The sequence below is a fragment of the Melitaea cinxia genome, chromosome 10 (genome assembly GCF_905220565.1).
Source record: "Melitaea cinxia chromosome 10, ilMelCinx1.1, whole genome shotgun sequence".
NCBI classification, from domain to species: domain Eukaryota; kingdom Metazoa; phylum Arthropoda; class Insecta; order Lepidoptera; family Nymphalidae; genus Melitaea; species Melitaea cinxia.
The window spans coordinates 10,994,310-11,019,450 of record NC_059403.1 but is presented as its reverse complement, the minus strand read 5'-3'; the positions used below and the strand labels follow the sequence as shown (position 1 = coordinate 11,019,450).

Here is a 25,141-nt window from a genome sequence, read left to right as displayed (position 1 = left end):
TTATGGAAATCGTTGGAGCCGTTTCCGAGATTCAGATTATATATATATATATATACAAGAATTGCTCGTTTAATAGTATAAGATAATAAAAATAAATAGAACAAAAACGAAAGACATAAGAAATACATTTTATTTAAGCAATAATGGTTTTGCGGTAACGTATAAATAAAGTTACATCTGTTAAAGCACCTTAAAAAAAACATTAATAACAATTATATATTAATTCCTTATAATGTTCTGGACGTACAGTTGTACCAGGTACGTGAAAATCACTGTGATGCTGAAATGAGAAATAATATAAAACAGTAAATAATAGCACAAATTAGGAAATCATTCGAGTATGTTTACATTGCTTTTGAGTATTAACATGTTTTTATTACAAAGTATTGTGTTGCTACATTATAAGCATTATAACTACAAATAAACTTTAAAAAAAATCACAAACTAGCTTCTGTAGTTTCTGATTACGTTAACTCTATTAAATCTATACAATACATAAGCATCTAACATTTCGAAATATATAAAAAAAGTTTCAAAGCATTCGCAAAGTTGTCAAACTAATTTTTTATGGAATAATAAAAGATACACTTTACACTATACAAGGATTAAAAAAATAATAAAATAATATTACAGTAAAAGTAAACAGGAAACATTGCAAAAAATTATAAATGCGGAACAATGATGCATGCAAATATTTACAAACTCAATTCTTAAAACAAAATTCAGATAGTTAAAATCTTTGTTTGATCACATTTTAAACAGTTATTTATATATTCTACGGCGTTTAATACAAATAGCCGGTTAGTAAAAAAGAAACTTAAGAAGAATAATTTAAAATAAAATGTTTATTACGTTGAAACATTATTTGTCTTAAACCAGCCTTATTAATGTGTTAGTTTTGAAAAGAAAATTATAATATGCGTTATAGCAGCAAATTAAAATTAATAAAACTAACATTTATTCAAATGTAAAATTACTATAAGTTTTTTGGTGAGTACTTTAAGACAGTGCACTTAAAGAAGTATTACATGCAAGCATTAAATAAGTTATAAAAACTACTTGAAGCCCGTAGCCACACCACTAAGCAATACTTGTTGAAGTGCTTTTACCTAACATTCCAGCCATAATGGACTGGCTTTCGAGTTGTGGCTCCATTGCGACCATAGTTTTGTCCATAATTCTTATTATAGTTCGGCTGTTGGTAGGCAGGTTGAGGGCTGTTTCCTGATGGATAATTTTGAGAATTAGAACTTCTCGAATTAGAGCTGTATAAGGAATAACTTGGATTTTCCATAATGGGTCGTGAGTTGAACAATCCATTAAGGCTTCCACTTTTAGATAAATTACCGAGAAGGTTTCCGAAGATGTTGGATAGACTGTTTCCAGAAGTGCCTGTGCTTGTGCCTGTGCCTGTTCCTGTTCCACTGCCGTGGCCGTTAGCGAAGTTGTTCAACGTATTTAAAATGCTGTCAAATGGACTTTTTCCACCAGAGCCTCCGAATCCACCATTAGTGCTTGGGCTGTAAGGATTCGAGCCGCCTCCGTAAGGGCTTCCTCTGCTAGGTGTTCCTCCGTATGGTGAATTTCCACCACCGTACGGGGAGCCGCCATAAGGAGAGTTGCCACCAAAAGTTGAACCGCCATGAGAAGAGCTTCCGCCATAAGGAGAGTTTCCACCGTAGGAAGAGCTTCCGCCGTATGGAGAATTTCCGCCATAAGGAGAGCTTCCGCCATAAGGAGAACTTCCGCCATTGCTTCCATAGGGGGAGTTGTCGTATGGTGATCTACTACCATATGGAGAACCGCTGTGGGTGTTAGTGGGGGGTGCAGGCGCAGGGTAATTAGGGGCTGAGTCATAGTCACGTGTGGGAGTGTTTGGTACAGGTTTGGGGACGGATGGTCGTGCTGGTTCTGAGTGTGAACCTGAAAAATATTTTTAGATTTCTTGAAATTAAGTTTTTATCATACGAGTGTGATCAATAATAACTAATTTATAGTCAAGTAAAAAAGATTTTTTTTTGTTTGAAATGAATTGTTTCAGTCAGTGAAAACTATTTTGAATGTTAATTAAAAAAATAAGTTTCGTAAAAGGTTTCATAAAGTTTTATTTTGAGTTAAAACGAAAAAATAAAACGTACGATGTGTTTACGCTTCAGCCTGTAATATCCCACAACTGGGCATAGGCCTCTTCGCCCATGTAGGAGAAGGATCAGAGTTTAATTCACCACGCTGCTCCAATGCGAGTCGGCGGATATATTCCCTACTACGAGTAACGATCGCTATCAGGTGTACATGACAACAACCGGGACCGACGGCTTAACGTGCTCTCCGAGGCACGGTGGGGAGACCCACAAGGACTGCACAAACACCCAGACCACGACAAACACCTGTATGGCCAATAAAAATGTTTGTCATGTGCGGGGATCGAACCCGCAAACAAGGTAAATCCATGGCTGTAACCGTTGCGCCAACGCGGCGTCTATGTGTTTAGTATTACTAAACTACTATTACTAATCTATCAGATCTCATAGACTCTCATAACCCTGTATGAGAATTTGGTCTGCATTTGTCTATGTTTGATGAGATTTTTTTCCATAGGATATTGATAACGACAATTAATAATTGTGTTTGCTTGCAAACGAAAAAAAAAACCGACTTCAATTACATCGACGAGTAATACAACGTAGATCGACGAAAAAATAGTCAAGTAACAACGCATTATCAAAGATTACTCAAAAAGTAGTTATCAGATCTCGATGAAATTTAAATGTGACCACATGATAAACATCGGCTTTCGATTAAATTAAAAATCATTAAAATCAGTACACCTAATAAAAAGTTATTGCGGATTTTCAAGAAGTTCCCTCAATTTCTCTGGGATCCCATCATCAAATCCTGGTTTCCTTATCATGGTACTAAACTTGGGATATCTCCTTTCCAACAAAAAAAGAATTATCAAAATCGGTACATCCAGTAGAAAGTTATGCGGTATAATACAACGTAGGTCGACGAAAAAAGCGTCAAGTAAAAACGCATTATTAGATATAGCTCGAAAAGTAGTTGTTAGATCTCAAATAAATTTAAATGGGACCAATTGGCACACACCACCTCTCGATTAAAAGAAAATTTGTCGAAATCGCTCCACCCAGTCAAAAGTTCTGATGTAACATACATAAAAAAAAAAAAAAAATATATAGTCGAATTGAGAACCTCCTCCTTTTTTGGAAGTCGGTTAAAAAACGAGTCATTTGTTAAATTTAAATCGATAAATTTATATATTACCTTCACTTGCAACAACCTGCGACTTCTTTTTACATGTCGGGTATGTCCCACAATTAGAACTGCGTCCGAATGAGCAGGGATCTTCGGCTAGCACGCACACTTCACTGTTTAGGCATCCAATGTCCTTACATGTTCGGCCGTACTCTAGTAAAGTAATAAAAATAACTTATGTCATTTTAACTAATCATAATAAATACACCCATAATTACTAAACCAGAAACTACAAGGTTTTCTGCTTTTTGTAAGTTTGCAGATCCGTATGACATTTGATCTCTATTTCGTATAATAATAATATTAATATAGGTATATATAGTATTAAGCTTTTATTACCTTTTAAAAGCCAGAAAAAAAGAGAAAAAAATAAATATTACGATGTTACAAATCAAAACAATGTGGAACTTGGGAGATCTGCTTCTTTACATTTTGTAAAAGTTATATATAAGTTAATAAAAAGTTATATATACCTACATTAATTTATATAAATAAAAGTATAAAGTAAAAATTACGGGACCCGAAAAAGGACTTTCGTGAGAATTTTTTTTTTCTGTTTCCCGTCTTTTATATTCCGAAATACGTGACTGTTTGAAAGGATGTAGAGGGTTCTAAAAGGAAAAGATTTTTTGAATATACAAGATTATATACTTGCAATAGATTTGATGACGTTTTCATCATATATATTAATACGCTCAGATTAAGATGTTTGTGTCCCTTTTTAGAAAAAAAACCTCACAATTAGTCCACATAAATTATTTATATTTTATAGATAATTGCTTGCTCTACCGGCATTAATAATAATAATAATATACTTTATTGCACATTTAAATAAAGAATAAAATTAAAATTATAAGCAATTATAGTAACAAATTGTACAACCAGGCGATCTTATTGCTAAAAAGCAATCTCTTTCAGACAACCTGATAATGAAAGGGATATTGCTTTTCAGATGGGCTGGTGGTATATAGATTTAAATAAAAAAATAAAAAAAAAATAGAATATATAATAATTATATATACATTATACACATACGTACGCAATAAAAAAATAAATAAATATAAACATTTACATACACACTAATATATAAATACAGTAATCGTATAATATATAGATTCATGGTAAATTTAATGATCTTTTATCAATTGAATGTAGTGAGTTTAATAAATATATAAAATAAGTAGGCATTCACAATGAAAAAATTTAAACTATTTAAAAAGGAAGGTTAGGTATGATTTAAGAAGAAGGAAGGCTTTTTTGTCCTCAAATCAACGCGGGTGAAACCGCGTGCCCGCAGCGCCTATATTAAAATATACATATAACACTCATATAACTTAAGGCTGTGTGGTTACGGCAGCAAAGAATATAGCCACCCCCTCCCTTTCCGTGGGTGTCGTAAGAGGCGACTAAGGGATAACACAGTTCCACTACCACCTTGGAACTTAAAAAACCGACCGATGGCGGGACAACCATCCAACTGCTGGCTTTGAAATACACAGACCGAAGACGGGCAGCAGCGTCTTCGGTGCTACAAAGACAGCCCTGCGGTCACCAACCCGCCTGCCCAGCGTCTGACTATGGGCAAAACACATGAGTTCACTCCATTTTTGGCGCGAACTTGTGGAAGCCTATGTCCAGCTGTGGACTACGATAGGCTGATGTGTGTGATATAACTCTTAACGTCAAAGCACTGGTGATTCACGGACGGTTAGTGACGGTTGGAATTTTTTATTTTTCCCAGAAATTTTTATCTATATATAATTATAATATAATTCTTCTGTACGAGTGATTGCTAGGTGAAATCTAGCTAATCTACTCGTATCTCTCTTAAGCAGCGGCACCGATTTTGTCTTACAACACAGTTTATTTTAAAAAAAAGAGTAACTGCTGAGTTTTTTTGCCGATTCTTCTGTGCAGAATCTACATTCCGATTCGGTTCTACCTTCACTTTAAACGATAATTAAAATTTTAATTTGTAAGATGACGCTTCTAAGGTGCTTTTGAAGCCCATTTGAATCAAGTTATTTTAATTTTGATTTTGATTAGATTTTGGTTGAAATCATTGTGTTCATTTCAATGTTTTCATAGATAGTTTAAAAATACAATTGAACCCGGTAGGTGGCGTTGGTTTCGGTAGGGCAACGTCTACCGGCTCTGCTAGTAGATATATATTACTAGATCAGTTGTTATAATAACACCATCAAATAATAATAATAATGGTACTGTAGTAACGAACAATAATCAATTAATCATGATCGTTATTCATGATAGGGCAATTACTTTTTTCAAATATTTAATATCTTTGTTTCATGATTAATTGAAAAATGAATGCAAAATGGCAAAGACTATATAGAAACTGTAACAAATTCTTGAACCGAACGAAATAACCAGTAATTTTTGTTAATCTAAATGTTATACCTAATATGTTTGTCATATAGGTATAATTGGATAATTTATACGCACGTAATTACAAAATGAACAAATCTATTTCCCATATGTCTATATATTTACACGTCCCAATTTAGGTAGAGTTACCTTGAAGTACAATGGAGATCACTTAGTTTAGGCAATATTATAGTGTGAATACATAATTACCGTGTATCGAAACAATAGGAAACTCTCGATAAACGTAATGAATTATTAACACAAAATATTAGGTATTGTCTCAATAACGCTTAGATAAACATCTTGTTATATCATTAATTCAACATAGAATAACAATTGTGAATTGCAAAACATGGAGTATTAGTTAATGTTTCACCTGACAGCGGCACAGCCCAACAGAAAAAGTTTCTATACAATTAAATAAAATTGGAGTGCCTGTTTGTAATATTAAAATAACCGCTTTTTACTAAATACATATGCGTACATATAAAAGTTATATCATATTTTAAAGTGCCTAATTTAGAATGGCCAATCGCAGTAAACTAAAGTTAACCTAGAAGCAGGTGGGATACAAATGAAGTAAAATCTATAACAAAACTTCGTTTTCTATAAAACCTACGGAAATAGAGAGGTATAAAATTTATACAGGCAAATTATTAGATAAATAAAAATAATAATTAGTTAGTGGCATATACGTATATTTATACTCTTTATTAATCCCGTCGCATATAATTTCTTTAAAAGGTTTCTTAATGTAATTTTTACAACAGTTTTATTTATTTCATTGTCACTTTAATACGCTACATATGGAGATACTCTATAAAAGCAATATTGTTGTGGCCGTACAGTCAGATATTGAATAAATTCCTTGTGCAGGCTTGCTGAACTTCCAAATGCCCTATGTGTATTGAACTGTACAATATAAAATTGTATTTTATTTGAAAATCATTTTAAATAACATAATTATGTAGATAGCGATAACAGTTCGTAGTTTGTCATGCATGTAAATCGTTAGCATCTATTCCAACAACTTTTTAGTCGATTTATTATTTCTATTGTTTGTTTGTCTTTGTTGATCACGCGTGGGCGAAGTGGTAAGTACAATTGCCTAATTCACTAACGGTTGTGGGTTCTATCTTTACACACGACATTCTTATATATTCGTAGATTGGACAGGCCATGTAAACGTTAGTTGTGGTCTAGGCGATTGTGCCTGTAATATTATGTGTATCTCTAAACCCTCGATACGGGATTTGCATTCTAGACTAGTGGGGGCCGTTAGGTGTGAGGCGTTTGTTTATTTGTTTTTTAATTATTTTTTTTTAAATCTGAAACATACAGTAAGTACATACACGTAACGAAATTTATAGTACTGAGTCGGTACTATGGCACTCCTTTTTACCATTTTTGTTGAGAGCCCTAAAAATGTTATGGACAGTAAAATTTGTATCAGTAAAAATAAAATTCACTCATGAAAATATTTTAAGCTAAATGTATGAAAAGTCGTATGTGAGGGTAGGATATGTTTGCGACTCGGCGAGTGCGACTTTAGAGGTAATAAAAGAGTATAAAAAGCACCATAAGATGAAATCATAGCTTATTGTTTTGTTATCACTGAAGAGCAGTATAGTAGTGGTTTACGAGAGCATTAGGCGGTGACATCTTATAGGAATATGTATGAATACGTGACCGAGTATCAAAATTACACTTCTCAGACGTTTTTAATGGAGTCACGCTGTTATTTATAAGATAAGGTGAAAAATAGGCGTAGTGATCTAAACATTTGACTGTTGCGCTAGTGTTTGCGTGTTCGACACCCGTTTATGACAAGTTATTGTATGTTTCATCCATAAGTTCATTATCGTTTATTTTTGTTTTGCGATTCTGGACTCCTGAAAAAGGTTTCCTATTGTTGGCTATGGGTGTGTGCTATTATAAATTTTATATCATGTAAAATCCAAAGTATATAAGAGTAATATAAGTATATAAAGTTGTATTGAAGTTGTTAATAAAATTATTGAAGTAATATCAAAACAAGTTGAGCAATAACACAAACGATGTTTATACTTATTCATAACAATAAATAAGCATGATTTAGTTCAAAACAAAGACCTATCATCGAAATAATGATATCGAGTCATGTTCTCGGTAATCTATTGACCTTATATCATTTGACGAAGAAAAATATATGTTTCTAGTAAGCGCGATAATAACGTTATTTTATCAGTTAATTTGTATTGAACGTAATTTCATTTCATTAAAGCACCCTCAGCAGGTTGTAAGTTATATCATTTATTAATTAAGCGAACGATATATTTGATTGTGGGAGTCCTATTCTATTTTATCGTGAAGGTCGTGCCAGAGGTCACAAGCGAGTAAAATTACGTCGCAATGTAAGGAAGGTAATAACAGGAAATATTTCATCCGCTCTGTAACTGAGCTTCTTCTGTGTATGTATTTATAAAAACTAGTAGTCGGCTAGTGATCGAATTTCGACCATAATTAATTTAAATTATAAGTGTGAGCATTATTAAGATTCTGTTGTCAGATTATACTTTTGTAGAGTATATGGGTGTGTATACATAAGTATGTTAAGTGTTTTTGAAAATAAAAATGGTACGCTATTGTCAATTTACTTAAAATATAAAACCGAATTTGAAGTTTCTCATTGTTGTCATATGAAATATTTCGTTCGTTTCACTACCTGACACTTACTTGAGAAGCCGTCTACGTGAAATGCTACAGCGAGCACTAGTAAAACCGTCCCCCAGTCCATATTTGTGTTCATGGATATTAATCTGTAAAACAAGATACAATTTATAATTTAGTAAACTGCCGGCAAATAACATGTAAAACTATTCGTAAGATTTTATTTTTGTGTTACCCACACATTAGGGAATTCAAAACATATTTTAATATCATATCAAAAATCGACCGTTTCAGCCACAGTCGCTTAGAACCGAATATAAAATCATCATATCAAAAATTTCTATCTTGCGGGTACATCGTACTATAGCTTAATTGGCTAGAGCACCGACACGTTCAGCTGGAGATGCAGGTTTGATACCCGCTGGAACGGTCGATTTTTGATATGATATTAAAAAATGTAATATACCAAGTAGATTAGCGCCACGTGGGTATTGGTGGGACAAAACAAATACATGTCATAATTCGATAAGTAGTAGAAAATTAAAAATGCTGTTTATTTACTGCAACTTTTTATTTACTTTTACTGTCTACTCTACTTTAATAAAAGCTTGTGGAGGTGTTGGCTAGATCTACCAAAATTTTTTTATTAAAATCTAAGCCATCTAATCTTATTTTATAGTGTCGAGTCAAGTTGGGGCAAATGCTCCATCTTGCCCCACCGTGGGTACGCCCAGGCTATAAATGTATAATAACATTATAAGAAAATAAAGGTAAGTAGACTACTTGTTGTCGCTAAAAGGATTTCGGTTTTACTTAAATTTAATGTCTTCTCTTTTATATCAAATTATGTGTAAGATAAAGTGAGCCATATTTAGGCAAATAATCAATATATTTATATAATTATTAAGTATAGTAGGTTTAGGGCTTGTTACATCAGATGTGTCTAAAGGTGTTCCTACGAATAAGTTACGATTAAACTTTTACAGCAGGTAGAATAGGACATTAGGACTTGTTTCACCTCAATTAATGAAATACAAGTTTTTGATACATAATTGCAAATAGAAATATCTCATAAATATAGTGGAATTCGATGGTGAAAAAGAATAATAAATCAAAAACTTTTATTTGTTAGACATCATCATACGTCAAATAGCGTTATGCACAACTAGTGAAACAGACTTACAAGTTCATATAGTGTAGGTACATCAACTGTTGTCAAACAAATGACAATAAATTGCATAGTAAACTACAATCAGAGACAGATGTCGCTCAAATAGACGAACAGCGTGTTCCTTTGTTAGTAGTATGCTTAGAAACTTATAACAATGGAGAAAAAGTTCTAACAAAGTTAGAGGAAGAACACACAAGACTGAATAGTCCGACATATGCAGGTATTCCAACTCTGTACACGTCCATCTCAGCTAGAAACTTTATGACACCCAGCAACATTTCCGGAGCAATTTCCTCGAAACTGTTCCATATAACCTCGTTACCAACTACTGTTCCCGTAAGTAAACGTTCCATGGATTATGGTACAAGTTCTCTTTATTGAATCCAGACGAAAAGTATTTCATAATCCGCGCCGAGGAATTTAGTCTGTTGGACAATATTGCAAGTATAGACAGCATTTATGTCAGTATTAGAGTAATTGCTTTCAAATATTGATAAAAAATATAAAATTAAAAAAAATCGATGGGTGTTTGGGTGGATATTCGTGTTTGGGTGGATATCTTCAGTCGTGTGGTCTAAAGCACACTCGTTTTTTTTTTGTCTGTTAGAGAGCTATATTATTTGGACCAGTATTTTAAAAAAAGTTACATTTCTACCTTCCCATACCATCGCACCAAGAAAACATTGGTAGTATATATTATTTTTCCTGCATAAAATTCATTTAGTTTTAAAAAGTATACAAAAATTAAAGTTTCTTCACTTCATCTTCATCTTGGAACTTAAGAAGCCGACCGATGGCGGGATAACCATCCAACTGCTGGCTTTGAAATACACAGACCGAAGACGGGCAGCAGCGTCTTCGGTGCAACAAAGCCAATACTGCGGTCACCAACCCGCCTGCCCAGCGTGGTGACTATGGGCAAAACACATGAGTTCATGTTATTTTTGGCGTAAACTTGTGGAGGCCTATGTCCAGCAGTGGACTGTATAGGCTGTAATGATGAATGATGAAAGTTTCGAGGTTAATCCATTCATTGGTTTTTAGGTTAATGTACGACTAGTGAGGACTGTAATAAAAATGTTAAATGAGAATCAAGTTCGTAGAAAGAAAATCTATTCTGTAACGTGAAGTAGCGGTAATATAAACTTAAATCATTGGGTTGGGTTTAGGTCGCTTGGGGCGAGGTCATGTCGTAGGTCAATGGAAGGTACGGCGAGGTGTGGTCATGCGTAAAATATATATCTATAGCTCTATATATTTCTACATAATTTGTTCTAAAACGAAATAAATTTATAAAAGATTTAAGAATTTAATTACATAAAAATATATCTAAAAGTATTGTTAAATCAGAAAGTCGCAAACTATTAAGTTGAACGTCGGTTGAGGGATGAAATCTTGGCAACTTAAGCCTCTACATGCTGCGGTGTCATTTATAACGTGACACTTGGCTGACAAATTATATTTTATTTTTCCTTTTTCCTTTTCCGAGCTAAAACATTTCCTTAGCCTTTTATTTTCATTTTATTATCAGAAAAAAAAAACTTTTGTACTACCTAGTATTTCAGGAATCGACAGTTCACATTATTATCAAACTAAACATATTATCATCATTTCCGACAACCATAGAACCGTACCTATTTCATTTACTTCGCTTGATGAGTTAAGATAGCAGAAATTAAGCGAGGGACATTACTCGATATAGAGTTGAGATTGGATAGCGAAACGTTGGATCTATTGACCGACATAAAAAGCCGTACCCGGTAAATTCCTATCCATTTCCGCCAGCCCACTTGTGAAACGAATTTCGGAATCCTTTTTATCTTTTTGCAGGCGCGGTGCGGTAGCGGAACTGAAGTGACAGGCACCAAGCCACTTCGCAGCTCATATATCACTTGAAGCTGTAACGGCCCTGTTAACGGCCCGTCTGTCACCCTCTATATTACTTCCTCTATACCTCTTGTCGCGTCAATGACCTGTATATTTTCCTACCTTTAATAGTTAAAAGAGTTCTCTTTGTATGTTGGTAATTAGAGCAACACTTCCGGGAAAAATATAAAGGGATGGTAAAAGAAAAGCTAATCAATAAAATAAGATGGAAGATGTAAAAGGCAAGTAAAAACGTTGCGTTTTTGTTTCTATGTTCTTAAAATAATAAGTGAGTCAGGGCTCCGCTTATCCGTTGACGTATTTAGATAACAACGTCATTAAATTACGTGATTTTTTAAATTTTCTGGTTATTAATTACCGATGCCTAAAAATACGAGTTTTAAGGAAGAATGAAATATTATCTTACTTCGCTGCTTTTATATAAATATTATCAAAAATATTTAGAAATAAGCAGTTAATATATGTTTTCATTACGAATAATACTGTTTATAAGAATAAGAAAACGCTACTCGAAATGTAAAAAAGTTGTTTCTAAAAACAACATCCAAATTATTTGGTAAGTATTTAGGTTTCTGATATTTCTAAAACAACATTACTATGTGTACTAAATTTTGTGCTGTGTTCAGTATGGACACTGCTAATACCATCAAGATCTACCCGCAAACTTCAGCCTCGTGAACAAGACATTCATAGCTAATGTCAAAATGAAGATAGTTTTGTGCAATGTTATATATTAAAGGTGTTATGTATTGCCAAGTTCTCTGTCCATAATAATTATTTACTCTCTTTCTACTTTACTATACTTTTCTATGGAATTGTTCAATAACTACAAGATACTTTAAGATGGCCCGGTAGTATTTCACAAACATTAAATAGTTTCTCATAACTATTGAGTGTAAGGTTTTATTTTTTTACTTATTAAATATTTCATATGCCTAATTTTAAGATACCGCGTTGGAGCAACGGTCACAGCACTGGTTTGCGGCTGTTGCGCTGGCGGTTGCGGGTTTGATCCCCGCACATGACAAACATTTGTATTGGCTATAGAGGTGTTTACCGTGGTCTGGGTGTTAGTGCAGTCCTTGTGGGTCTCCCCACTGTGCCTCGGAGAGCACGTTAAGCCGTCGGTCCCGGTTGTTATCATGTACACCTGATAGCGATCGTTACTCATGCTAAGGAATTATCCGCCAACCCGTACCTATTGGATTAAGCTCTGATCTTTCTCCTACATGGGGAAAGAGGCCTATATCCAGCAGTGGAATATTTCAGACTGAAGCAAAGCCTAATTTGCAATTGTTTTATATAGTCCAATTACGTTTTAAATATAAGTGCATAGCTACTTATGTCATAGCTAATCAATGTGTCAGCAGGTGCATGATAAAGAACATACAACACCTTTTTACTAACAAAACCGCTTAAATGAAAGAATCTACCCAAAATCGATCTGAGTTTACCACAAATTAGCCAAGGTACCTTTATTTTTCTATTTCTTCTATTTTGTGCACTGACTTCCGACTTTATTGTTATGGAGGCAATCGTAAGAATACCCCACAATGTTCGTATCATTATGTTTATGAAATATGCTATATGGTGAACAAAAATGCGTAATATTAGTTTTTGTAAACCTTATTATTCTACCATCGGTCGGGTCGTGTGCCCATTTAGTTATATTTTCGAAATATTTTTGAAGATAATTTTGGGCATTGTTAATGTTTTTGGACGAATATAATAGAAACAATCATGTCGTCTGCGTAGGTACATAAATACTTTGCTAATTCGTATCACGTTAATTAATCCACTTACACGCTTTTAGCTAGCATTATATTTTACGGATTCTTCCTTTTTATCAATGGATAAGTACATCAAAATTTTATCGAAATAATTGTGTTTGCTCGCAAACGAAAAAAAAAACCGACTTCAATTACATCGACAAGTAATACAACGTAGATCGACGAAAAAATAGTCAAGCAACTACGCGTTATCAAAGATTACTCAAAAAGTAGTTATCAGATCTCGATAAAATTTATAGGTGACCACATGATAAACACCAGCTTTCGATTAAATTAAAAGTTATCAAAATCGGTACACCCAGTAAAAAGTTATTACGGATTTTCGAGAGTTTCCCTCGATTTCTCTGGGATCCCATCATCAGATCCTGGTTTCCTTATCACGGTACTAAACTAGGGATGTCCCCTTTCCAACGAAAAAAGAATTATCAAAATCGGTACATCCAGTAGAACGTTATGCGGTATAATACAACGTAGGTCGACGAAAAAAGCGTCAAGTAAAAACGCATTATTAGATATAACTCGAAAAGTAGTTGTTAGATCTCAAATAAATTTAAATGGGACCAATTGGCACACACCACCTTTCGATTAAAACAAAATTTGTCGAAATCGGTCTACCCGGTCAAAAGTTCTGATGTAACATACATAAAAAAAAAAAAAAAAAAAAAAAAAAAATACAGTCGAATTGAGAACCTCCTCCTTTTTTGGAAGTCGGTTAAAAAGTATTACATCTATTAATACAGTACCTAGTTTCTTTGTATATTGGTTGAAAGATGTCTTTAACATAAAAATTAGAACGTTTAATAAGAGATCATTGTACTCAGTTCGTTTACAAGTTCGAATTTTATGACATCGTAAACCTAACGACGCAATCTTAGAAACTGAAAAACCAAGATACTAGTATATTGATTAAATCGTAAAACTTTATTTTTAGACAGTAGAACTATATTGATATAACGAATTTACGAGGGATGAAAGAATAATTTATACTATTTGATGTACTTTACATGGAACTGTGATTAATAGATAAGAAATCTTTTAATTTTAAAACTAATACGGATTAGTAAGAACTGATGCTAACCAACTAGTCTTTAGAATGTTATATTCTGTTTTTTGTGTTCACAAATAGAAATTCATTGAAACATTATATGAAAAATGAAACTAATTAAGATTAGAACGGATTTAAAAGGCATTTGGTTGTTTTATATGTTGTCATCACAAAATTGAAAGAAATAATTTTTTTTGGCATTTATATTTATATCACAAGATAAGAATTACTAAACCGGTTGTTAGGTTAACTCGTTCAATGTGGACGTAAACATCCTTGAGAAACGACGATTTATAAGGAAACTGCAGACCGATAATTGTAACACGTAATGTGGCTTGGAAGAATTTTATATTGTTTTCTTTTTTTTTTGTTTCTGATAACGACCAAGATCTGTAAATATTAAATAACCAATAGATAAAACATTGTTGCTGCTGTGTTTAGCGTTGTTTTGATTTATTTTTCAGTATGTTAAAACTGACCAGATTTTGAAAGAAAAAAATAAGAAAAAGATAATAATATACTTACTGGATAGATTTTTTATATTTGACTAAAAATTCTATTCATTAAATATGATAATTTATGACTAAATATTATGTTAGAAATTATTGAGAAGATTTAATAAGGCTTTACGACGTTTTCTATTATATATTATATGTATTATAGTAGCTAATTAATTGCGTATAAATCCTCACAGATGTATCAACACTTAAGTCATAAACTCATTAGCAATAATTATCAACATATTTGTACATGCAATGTATTGTTTTCAAACTCTATAAATATATATATAAGAGTTTACGTCATCCAATTCCATGAAACTTCCGCATCGTTCAATCATACGCAGTCTTATTTCATTGTAAAACATTTTGAGCATTTTGGCAAAACGTAACTTATATCTATTTGATTCTACTACGATATTAGCAAGCTGTTGCTGGCAAAATGCCACAATCATTGTATCGGGCAGTCGGCTTTAACTGCACTCAAAAGGAAGCGCCCCGTCTCAAAGCCAGACGTTTTTATAACCGGTAATTCGCTGTCTTGTTGAGATGGACCGAGAATTCTACAACTTGCATAAACGTACTCGTATATTTTCTTTGGTTCTAAAAAGTAAGGAGGGAATCTTCCATTAAGGTAGAAGATCTATATAAATAAAAATGAATGTTGCTAAGCGCATAACTCGAGAATGGCTCGACCAATTTGGCTAATTTATTTTTTTGTATGTTCCTTAAGGGGACGTCGCGTTGGCGCAACGGTTACAGCCATGGATTGTATCTGTTGCGCTGGCGGTTGCGGGTTCGATCCCCGCACATGATAAACATTTGTATTGGCCATACAGGTGTTTGCCGTGGTCTTGGTGTTTGTGCAGTTCTTGTAGGTCTCCCCACCGTGCCTCGGAGAGCACGTTAAGTCGTCGGTCCCGGTTGTTATCGTGTACACCTGATAGCGATCGTTACTCATAGTAGGGAATATATCCGCTAACACGCATTGGAGAAGCGTGGTGGACCACCTGAATCTGTTACATCATGACAAGTTGAATAATCTATAATAATATGTGTAGTCATCTAAATGGCAATTTTCTACTTTTTACGAAGATTATGGCTTGAACGTAAATAAAAGAATGTACTTTATACAAAAATAATTGTGTTTGCAACCAAACGAAAAAAAAAAAACGACTTCAATTACATCGATAAGTCGTCATCGTCATCATCATCATCATTTCAGCCTATCACAGTCCACTGCTGGACATAGGCCTCCACAAGTTCACCCCAAAAATGGCGTGAACTCGTTTTACCCATAGTCACCACGCTGGTTAGGCGGGTTGATGACCGCAGGGCTGGCTTTGTCACACCGAAGACGCTGCTGCCTGTCTTCGGTCTGTGTATTTCAAAGCCAGCAGTTGGATGGTTATCCCGCCATCGGTCAGCTTTGTAAGTTCCAAAGTAGTAGTGAAACTGTGTTATCCCTTAGTCGCCTCTTACGACACCCACGGGAAGAGAGGGGGTGGCTATATTGTGTATGTGGCTATAATGTAAGTAGACGGAAAAAATTAACAAACGCACTAGTCGTCACTACGATTTTCGAGGGTTCCCCTCGATTTCTCTGAAATTCAATATTCAGATCCTCGTTTCCTTATCATGGTACCACCCTTGGGATATCTTCTTTCCAACAAAAAAAGACTTATCAAAATCGGTTCATAAACAACGAAGTTATCCACGAATATTATGTATATTAAAAAGAAGTCAAATTGAATCTCAGTCTTTTTTGAAGTTGATTAAAAGTAGCATAGATAGCACATAGGCAGTAACTATTTCAGCAAAGCGCAAGACGGGATGTATTTTTAGTGCATGTAAAAAGCTCACATACACAACAGACAACGAATGGTTTACGATTATGATAAATTAAAAACTAAAGTTAAAATGGGAATTGAAACTTTACATAATTATTAAGCCTTCGCCTAGGTGTCTATTTTTTAATGGGTAGAGATTAGAACATTTTTGTTTCACTAAAAAAAAAAAAATATTTATATGATTTTGAATGATAAGATCTCTTGTAGTCTATAAGCTAATTTTTTTGTATTCTCTGTGTTAACACATTGTTTAATACTAATTCTCAACTAAAATAGTGTGAAAGCATTTAAAAATTATATTTTATTACTACTTAATAGTTTACATCGTTTGATTAGGAAAAATAGGAAACTACTGTTTGTCTTTTAATTTGAAGAAAAAATGTCAGAAAATTAATTTAAATTCATAAAAAAATTACAATAGTCAAGGAGTCTTACTAACTCAAAAAGAAATTTTATAATAAGTTTCTTTTCCACAATATGAAATAAAATATTAAACAGTATACCTCACACTCAACAGTCCTCAGTACTGATCTGCAGCGGTCCAGGAAAATATAATAGAAACATAAACACACTCAAATTAAAGCAATCAATTGTACGCAGGAACTAAATATACAAAATTTTATTGCAACAGACAGTAGCTGTGACTGACCACTTCAACATATTATCACATACAAATAATTATAAAATTAGTTAAGATATATAGCACGGGTCTCTGATTTTAACAATAACCTGCAAGTATTATTTTATATAAACTTTCAGTAAGAGTGAATAGGAATTATTTTTGAAAAGCAAAAATATTCATATTATCTGCAAATATAACTACACAACTTGGAATCCAATAGACATATCAGAATAAGATATAGGTTCTATTTTTGGTTCCTATGTCTTCTCCTCTCTATTAAATATATAGGGTACATTAAATTTTGTGCCAATAATATTTCCAGTTTGCCTTTTTAGTACCTAGCAACTATTAGTAGAATGGAATGTGACAACTAAGACAGAAATTAAGAAGTTTTCACCAGCATTACAATTGGAATATTTAGAGTTTTAAGAACTATTTTTAAATTCTAATAAAATTTGAAAATTTTATTAGAATAACATACTCTATCAAATTTCTTGCCTGAACTCCTTGTTATAGTTCCATGTTGTACAATTTATATAGAATTTCACTAAAAATTTAATCATTTTATGAAAGCCCTCTCAGTGTAATTGTTTGTTATTGTATAATGCAATAAAAAAATGGACATGCGTCATACTATGGTAAAGCCATGTTTAAGGGAAATACCTTGATAGGAAGAGGAAATTAAAAATAAGCTTATTGTTAGACATTTTTTAAAATTAGATTAACCTTGAATTATAAAAAGGGGAAATATAACTATTACTACAAAGAACTTCAATATAAAATATATAGGTAATATATAAGGATTTCAAGAAATTTGACTATTAGGTATGTTTTTCACAATTCATATGTTTTGCACCACTTTATTATTTTTTAAACAGATAGCACATCATGGTTACTGTTTGAAATGTATATAAATAGGAATATTGTATGGTCAATAAATTTATTAAAACTTTATTACCTGAAATTTCGAGGCGAAGTTTCTTACAAACACAACACATGAACACAAACTAGTCAACAGAAGTCTTCTGTCAGAAGAACAGTCACACAGAACTATATAGGAAATTTCAGAATTGACGTATGACAATGACGTTTCGTGGAATTGTTTAGTTTATACATTATCATTTTGTTAATTATTTCGATAATTCTTTTTGCAAAGATACATTTTGTTATTGTTTTTATTAATGTTTTCATAATTAAACATAATTTTAGGTTTATTTTTAAGGTTACTATACAATATTTCGAAACCATTTTGATTTTTGTTTTTTGTTTTCTGATGCGTATGTAGAAAAAGTAGGGATTATTAATTTATAACTAATTATAAACCAAGCTTATACTTAAAATAATGTATCGTATGATAGCAGAACCATAAGATGTTAAACTGCAAATTCTGATCTTCGTATTTCGTGTGAAAAAAGCAAACGAATGTAAAAACACTCCGGTTGCACACAACATCAGATATTAAAAATTGTTTTGAGTTCAATGTGACAAATGACTATTAAAAAAAATTCCATCACAATATTTACGATTTCAAGAATAAAGATGAAACGGAAAATCAAGAAGATTTACAAATTGAAAATGAGATAGTAGCTAGTGAAGTATCTAATCTAGTATCTAACACGTATCATCAGCAGCTGATGATCAGCTACTATTTCATTGTTATGGATGGACCTTTATAAGCTGTTATAATTAAGCTCCCTCAAAAATCGTTAGACACATTTCCTGAAGTGTTGCAATACTACTCGCGACGATCATGGGCCTTAGATGGATCGATACAGAGATTACAAATGTTACAATTATTGCGGATGCTTAGTGGAACGTACCAATTATCACGTAAGTATGGAGCGTAGAAGAAATTCTTAGGACTTCTATAAGAATACACGTAAGGTATAAATTCCTACCTATATAGTAGTAGCCGATAACAATCATCTAAGCTTTACAGCACTGAAATGTTGCCTATTTACAAACTGATTATAATTTTTTAATGTTTTTTGTTAGATAAGTTACTACAATTTACGCTTTCGCTTCAGCCTGTAATATCCCACTACTGGGCATAGGCCTCTTTCCCCATGTAGGAGAAGGATCAGAGCTTAATCCACCACGCTGCTCCAATACGGGTTGGCGGATATGTTCCCTAATATGAGTAACGATCGCTATCAGGTGTACATGATAACAACCGGGACGACGACTTAACGTGCTCTCCAAGGCACGGTGGGGAGACCCACAAGGACTGCACAAATACCCAGACCACGGCAAACACCTGTATGGCCAATACAAATGTTTGTCATGTGCGGAGATCGAACCCACAACCGCCAGCGCAACAGGTACGGTACGGTCATGTGTGTTCAAAACACCATAAAAATGAATCTATTCTTCTAAATGCATTTTTCTGTTTTAAACATTACATAGCAGGTGTTCTGTTTCAATTTTGACACAAACAAACAACGAAATATAAAATAAAATCCACATAGTGGAACGATCCATGGCTGTAACCGTTGCGCCAACGCGGCGTCACACTACAATTTGTGTAATAAAAACATTTAGATTTAAAATATAGAACATATTTTGGGGCTAGAATTCATTTATTTATTTAGTGATATTATTTCAGATTTGGGCCTTGAATGTAGAACTCATTTTAAATTTAGTTATTATATTATGATATCAAAAAATCATCTCTCTATATATCTGATTATTTGATAGTTATAAATATTATTTTGGACATTATTTTTCCTATTGTATTTTTGAGAGTTATTTTTGAAATAGATTTTTTTATTTACCTAGTAAAGATAAGCATTCTCATGCACTCAATACATGTTAGAATATTCTGTAATTGTATAGTTTGACATAATTAAATTCGACGTTGAACAAACACTCTTTGATGTTTCAGTAAGGTTTTATTAATTCCGGTAGGGATGTGTACAATGTCTGTTTATGTGAGTGCTTGCCGTCCGAATTTACGATTTGCCTCAATATTACTTGCAGGAAACTAATGAAAAAGAAATACTCACAAATTACCCGCCAAACAATTTTCGGATTTCTAAAAAACGGAATACATTCTCCTTTCGAAGACTAAAAATATACAACTTTTACACTTCTATTTAAAAAATGCCAGAGCTCCCAATTTAATTTTAAAAATTCAGTCTCATTATGTTTTCTTAATGGTGGAATTTCCACTAAAGGCTGAAAAGCGTAATTTATTTCTAACCAGTAGGTCAAAAATAATCTTATATTATTAAAAAAATCTCAAAGTCCCTAAATGTGTATTTTATAGACTCAGAGCTATTATCTAAATAAATGTTCCTTGTTAAGAAAAAACAAGTGTAGTTTTGGAAAAAAAAAGATAAAACATCTACTTTTTGTTTTAGTTATTAGGTACCTATAGGTAAATGTTAATTGATTTATGTAAAATCGTAATAAATTTTTTTATTTCACTTTTCACATATTGCAGCGTATTTAAGTAAATAAAATATATATCTAAAAATAGTTATAACCTATAATTTAATATTTAATATTATATATATAATATTATTATATAGGACGTTCGACTACTACGTTCCTTCAAATGGGGGATTCAGTAGGTGTAATAGATCTGGTTCCATGTCAAAAAAAAATCCTAGGCCTTTTTGAAATTTGAAAAACTATATCTTAATATATGAAGTACTCTGGAATGGTTATACTGCATGACCGTACAACGAGCGTGTAAGCACGGCTATAATTTGCAATAAATAACATTCTACGGGGAAACTAACTCTTTTCAATACGCAGTTCTTTAGTTATATTCGTCAGTTAGTTATCATTTTATTATTAAAGGCGTACTCACGAAAGGTTTCATGCAGAATGAGTCTAACAAATTAGCTCAATTATTTAAACGAATTCAAATATAAAAACAAACTTGCAAGGTCTAAGGACTCTTGCAAGTTTGTATGGAAAGTCCATCATTTTTGAAGTAAGACACATGAAAATGTATTATTGGTCTTCTGATTAACAATGAGCAAACAAGTATTCCAGCGATTGTTCTACTCTTACAGATCTTACAGAGACATGAAACAAGGGATGAAATTGTATGGAAGTTTATCATTTTTGAATACTAATCAAATTTGACTCATTAGTTAATTGGTACTACTAGAGGTTAGCATCTCTTTGTAAAATAATAAGTTTTTATGTGAGTGAAGACGCAGGGTTTCTATTATCATTAACCATCAGGGAAACAAACACATCGCTCAAGATGGATTCCGTATGTCAACTATGAATAAATAGCTGCTAGGTACCTACTTTTTCTTACAATAAATTTTTTTAATATTTTTTTCCCAAAAGTTATCCAGTATCTAAAATTTATTATATTTATTTATTTATTTATTTATTTGGGAAACATACAATATAAAAATCACATACAATTAAATAAAAATTATGTACTCTATAATCTGAATTAAAATAAAGACATAATTATAAGATTGCCGATGTAGGTTGGATGAGGACTGCGGAAAACCGGGATGTCTGGCGCGAACTTGGGGAGGCCTGTGTCCAGCAGTGAACTGCAATAGGCTGAGCTGAACTGAACTGATAGTATTACATTCAAAATGTTGAAAACTACGCCTCGTTAAAAATGAAAAAGCAATCCATATTTCGGCTTTTAACGATTGTATCAGTCACACAAAATCATAATAACTATTGTTTATGTATAATCTATAATATAAAAATGAGTCGCTGAATGTGTTGCTAAGCGCAAAACTCGAGAACGGTTAGACCGATTTCGCTAATTCTTTTTTTTAAATATTCCTTGAAGTACGAGGATGGTTCTTACGGAGAGAAAAATTCTAAAAAAAAATAATTAAATTTCCTGAAAAAGTCTAAAAACAACACTTTTCTATACTCTCATACAAAAGATTTGTGATAATACTTAAAAGTCAATTTGAACTTTAATACCATACGATAAAGTTTGTGTTAGGCGATACGAAGTTCGCCGGGTCAGCTAGTATAATATATAATGAGTATACATATACATATCTATTAACTTTTTTTGTGAATTTTTTAAAAATTAAAACTGGAAAATTTTAAGCTAAACTGGTCATGTTTGGTTTAACTGGTTATGTCAACAGATTTTCATTCATCAATTAATTCAACACATGACGTTAAGTCTTAAGATTAATTCTTCTATCTACACTATCGAATGAAGTAATCGAAGTTCGATATATCTACATCAATACGACACAAAGCTATACTAAGGATGAGAGATGCTTACAAAAAAAAAAAAAAAAAAACAGAAATCTCATTCTTTCAGGCGAAATCGTTTTATAAAATAAAGTAACGCCAATAATTCAACACTTCGTCGCTCCTTAGAGCGGGGGAGTGTTAGATGGAGAAAAACGTCCCTAATTCAGTTTGTTCCAAAGAAGAAGTGCTCAGAAGTGACTCGGTTTATACATTGTGTGGATCCAGTAATAATATCTATTTGTTAGAAGTTCATACCGGATTATTATGTAGTTACGCTAAATGTGACTAAAAGATCTTACCTAGGAGATAATTATGTTCATAAGATTTAGCCTGTAATATCTCACTACTGGCATAGGCCTCATTCTCCATGTAGGATAAGGATCTTAACTTAATCTCTCTGCTCCTCTGCGGGTTAGCGGATATGTCCCATACTATGAGTAAAGATCGCTATCAGGTGTATGCGATAACAATTGGAACCGACAGCTTAACGTGCTCTCCAAGGTACGTTGGGGAAACCCACACATCAGACAGACATCCAAACCGGAAAGAAATATTTGTAAAAATACAAATATCCATCCCGAGCGGGAATCGATGAAAAAGTAGTCATGTGTATACGTTACATTATAACTCGAAAAGTACTTGTTAGATCTCGATTAAATTTAAATGGTACCATGACATGCACCACCTTTCGATTAAAAAAAACCTCGAATCGGTCCACCCAGTCAAAAGTTTTGAGGTATAACATATGTATAAAAAATACAATCGAATTGAGGACCTTCTCCTTTTTTTGAAGTTGGATAAAAATGATTCAAAGTTCAAAAGTTTCGGACTAATGATTACTTTGTTTTTTTTTTTCAAACGACCCTATACAACCTTCCTACAAAATTATTTTATTCTACATACATCTGCATGAAAACTAGGTGTAACTAAAACCAAATAAATTCTTATTTTCGGATCGATTCTGATTAATTGCATAAAATAAACAGAACAAATAATTTAAATGTGTAAACACCTTAAATTATTATATAAACTGTCTTTAAAAATATATAATTTTAAACACCGAACTACCACGATGTTTATTTAAGTGGGACCTTTAATTTATAAGCTTTTTTATTTTTAATTTTATTATTTGACGACTTATAAATTATACTGTAACACAACCATGGACGTAATATATTAATATTAACTAATATAATTATTATGTCCATGACAACATAATATTGCGTATCTCAGGGTGCTATCAGTCCTTGATCTGTTATTGGTACTAGTCTATGGTCGCTGAGAGTCACCACATTAGTTGGGATTGAAAAAAAAAAGCGAATGTTAGCATTTAAATTTGTAATTCTAACAATTTTCAAAATATTGGTATTTGTATCGATACTATTCTTATTGTTTATTCGTTTTATACCGGAACAGTCCAAAGATGTCGACACCATCTACCGGATAGTTAATATTCATTTTGATTAGTCAGTCGCCATCTTCATTATCTGTTTTGCAGGGTAGTTACCCAATAAATACTAATATTATTCAAAGTTATGTTTCTAACAATTTTATAAGATTGTATCGATTGTCATTTTATAAGATTGTAGTGTTCTTGTTATTATTTTTTGTTAAAGTACCGGAAGAGCATAAAGATGATGATGACACAATCTTTCAATTAGTTAATACTAATAATCTGATTTAATATTCGCTATCTTTGTGATCTATTGGCGGGATTGTTGTCCTATAAATATGATAATTTGTAAGTGAAGAGGCAGTTATTGTTTAATAATTGTGTGGCTAACGTTGTTACTCAATAAGTGGCGTATAAGTGATTAGTATGATAACTTATTCAATGTACCTAGTTAAAAGTATGTATTGTGAATTAATAAATATAGATTTGAAGTAAAAAATAAGTGTTGCATTAAGTGTTTTCAGTTCTGCTTTACAATGCCTACATATTCTATAAAAGTGAAAAGTCACATTGATACGTATTATGGTTTCCAAGTCATGTTGCTGTTATAGATGGCTAGAGAAATAGCAGCAGTGCGGCTATATAGCAGGTAGCGGCAGTGAAGCCTTAGTAGTTAGGTCCTACTTGTGTCTAAAATGACTTATGAGTACATTTTTTGGGCATGGAACTAAAAATATCTTTTTCTACTATTATTATAAATGCAAAAGTTTGTTTAGATGAATGTTTTTTATACTCACCCAAAAAGCTGATTGTCATGAAGCTTGGTACGTAGAGAGCTACCAACTTTTCATGCCGACACTTCCACTAGATCGGAAATTATGCGTGTTATTAGTGAAATCGCGCAACTAGTTGTACGTAACTGTAACATTTTTTTTTTGCCTTTTAGGACGATCTACGTTTTTGTCTTTATTTATTTTTACTCGATAGTTAGTATGCTCTAAAACCAACTCGTAAAAGAATATACATGTTTTCGCTACCCTATATCCTCGCTGTACATCTGGCTACACGTTTAATAGTTGTGAGAGGAACGTGTCTTGAATGTTATTCTGTTTCGAGATTATTTTCTGTTTTTCGTTTCTGTTAGAGCTGTAACTTTGCTAAATTAATATATTTCGCGTGAGCAATATGTTTCTATTTTTGGATGGTTATATTTACGTGAAATGTTCACGTTAGTACATATTCTATCTACTTAGTACAATCCTGTTTGACACTGATTGTTTGCCTGACTTATACGCTAGAGCTAGAATAAGTGGTATAGCTTAAAAGTGATTAAAGTTTCCAAAGTTAATTTAATAATATAATGTAGGTAGG

At 32.7% G+C, this 25,141-nt stretch overlaps 1 protein-coding gene across 1 annotated transcript; it reads right to left on the bottom strand.

Moving 5' to 3' along the window:
- Positions 1-116: 116 nt before the first annotated feature.
- On the bottom strand, positions 117-18,215 carry LOC123657344 (keratin, type I cytoskeletal 9). Its single transcript, XM_045592910.1, has 6 exons — positions 18,128-18,215; positions 8,374-8,456; positions 3,283-3,426; positions 1,348-1,923; positions 1,110-1,224; positions 117-280 (listed from the first exon to the last, which is right to left on the bottom strand). Exons 2-6 carry the CDS (start codon positions 8,444-8,446, stop codon positions 220-222), a joined length of 969 nt encoding a protein of 322 aa, XP_045448866.1. The 5' UTR covers positions 8,447-8,456; positions 18,128-18,215; the 3' UTR covers positions 117-219.
- Positions 18,216-25,141: the final 6,926 nt, after the last annotated feature.

Bases quoted from the DNA above. Each gene is read 5' to 3' on its own strand.
- LOC123657344 (XM_045592910.1), bottom strand. From the start codon at position 8,446: ATGAACACAAATATGGACTGGGGGACGGTTTTACTAGTGCTCGCTGTA. The intron at 3,427-8,373 runs GTAAGTGTCAGG...TTACTTTACTAG, and splicing joins TCACGTAGACGGCTTCTCAA to AGTACGGCCGAACATGTAAG. The intron at 1,924-3,282 runs GTAATATATAAA...AATATTTTTCAG, and splicing joins GCAGGTTGTTGCAAGTGAAG to GTTCACACTCAGAACCAGCA.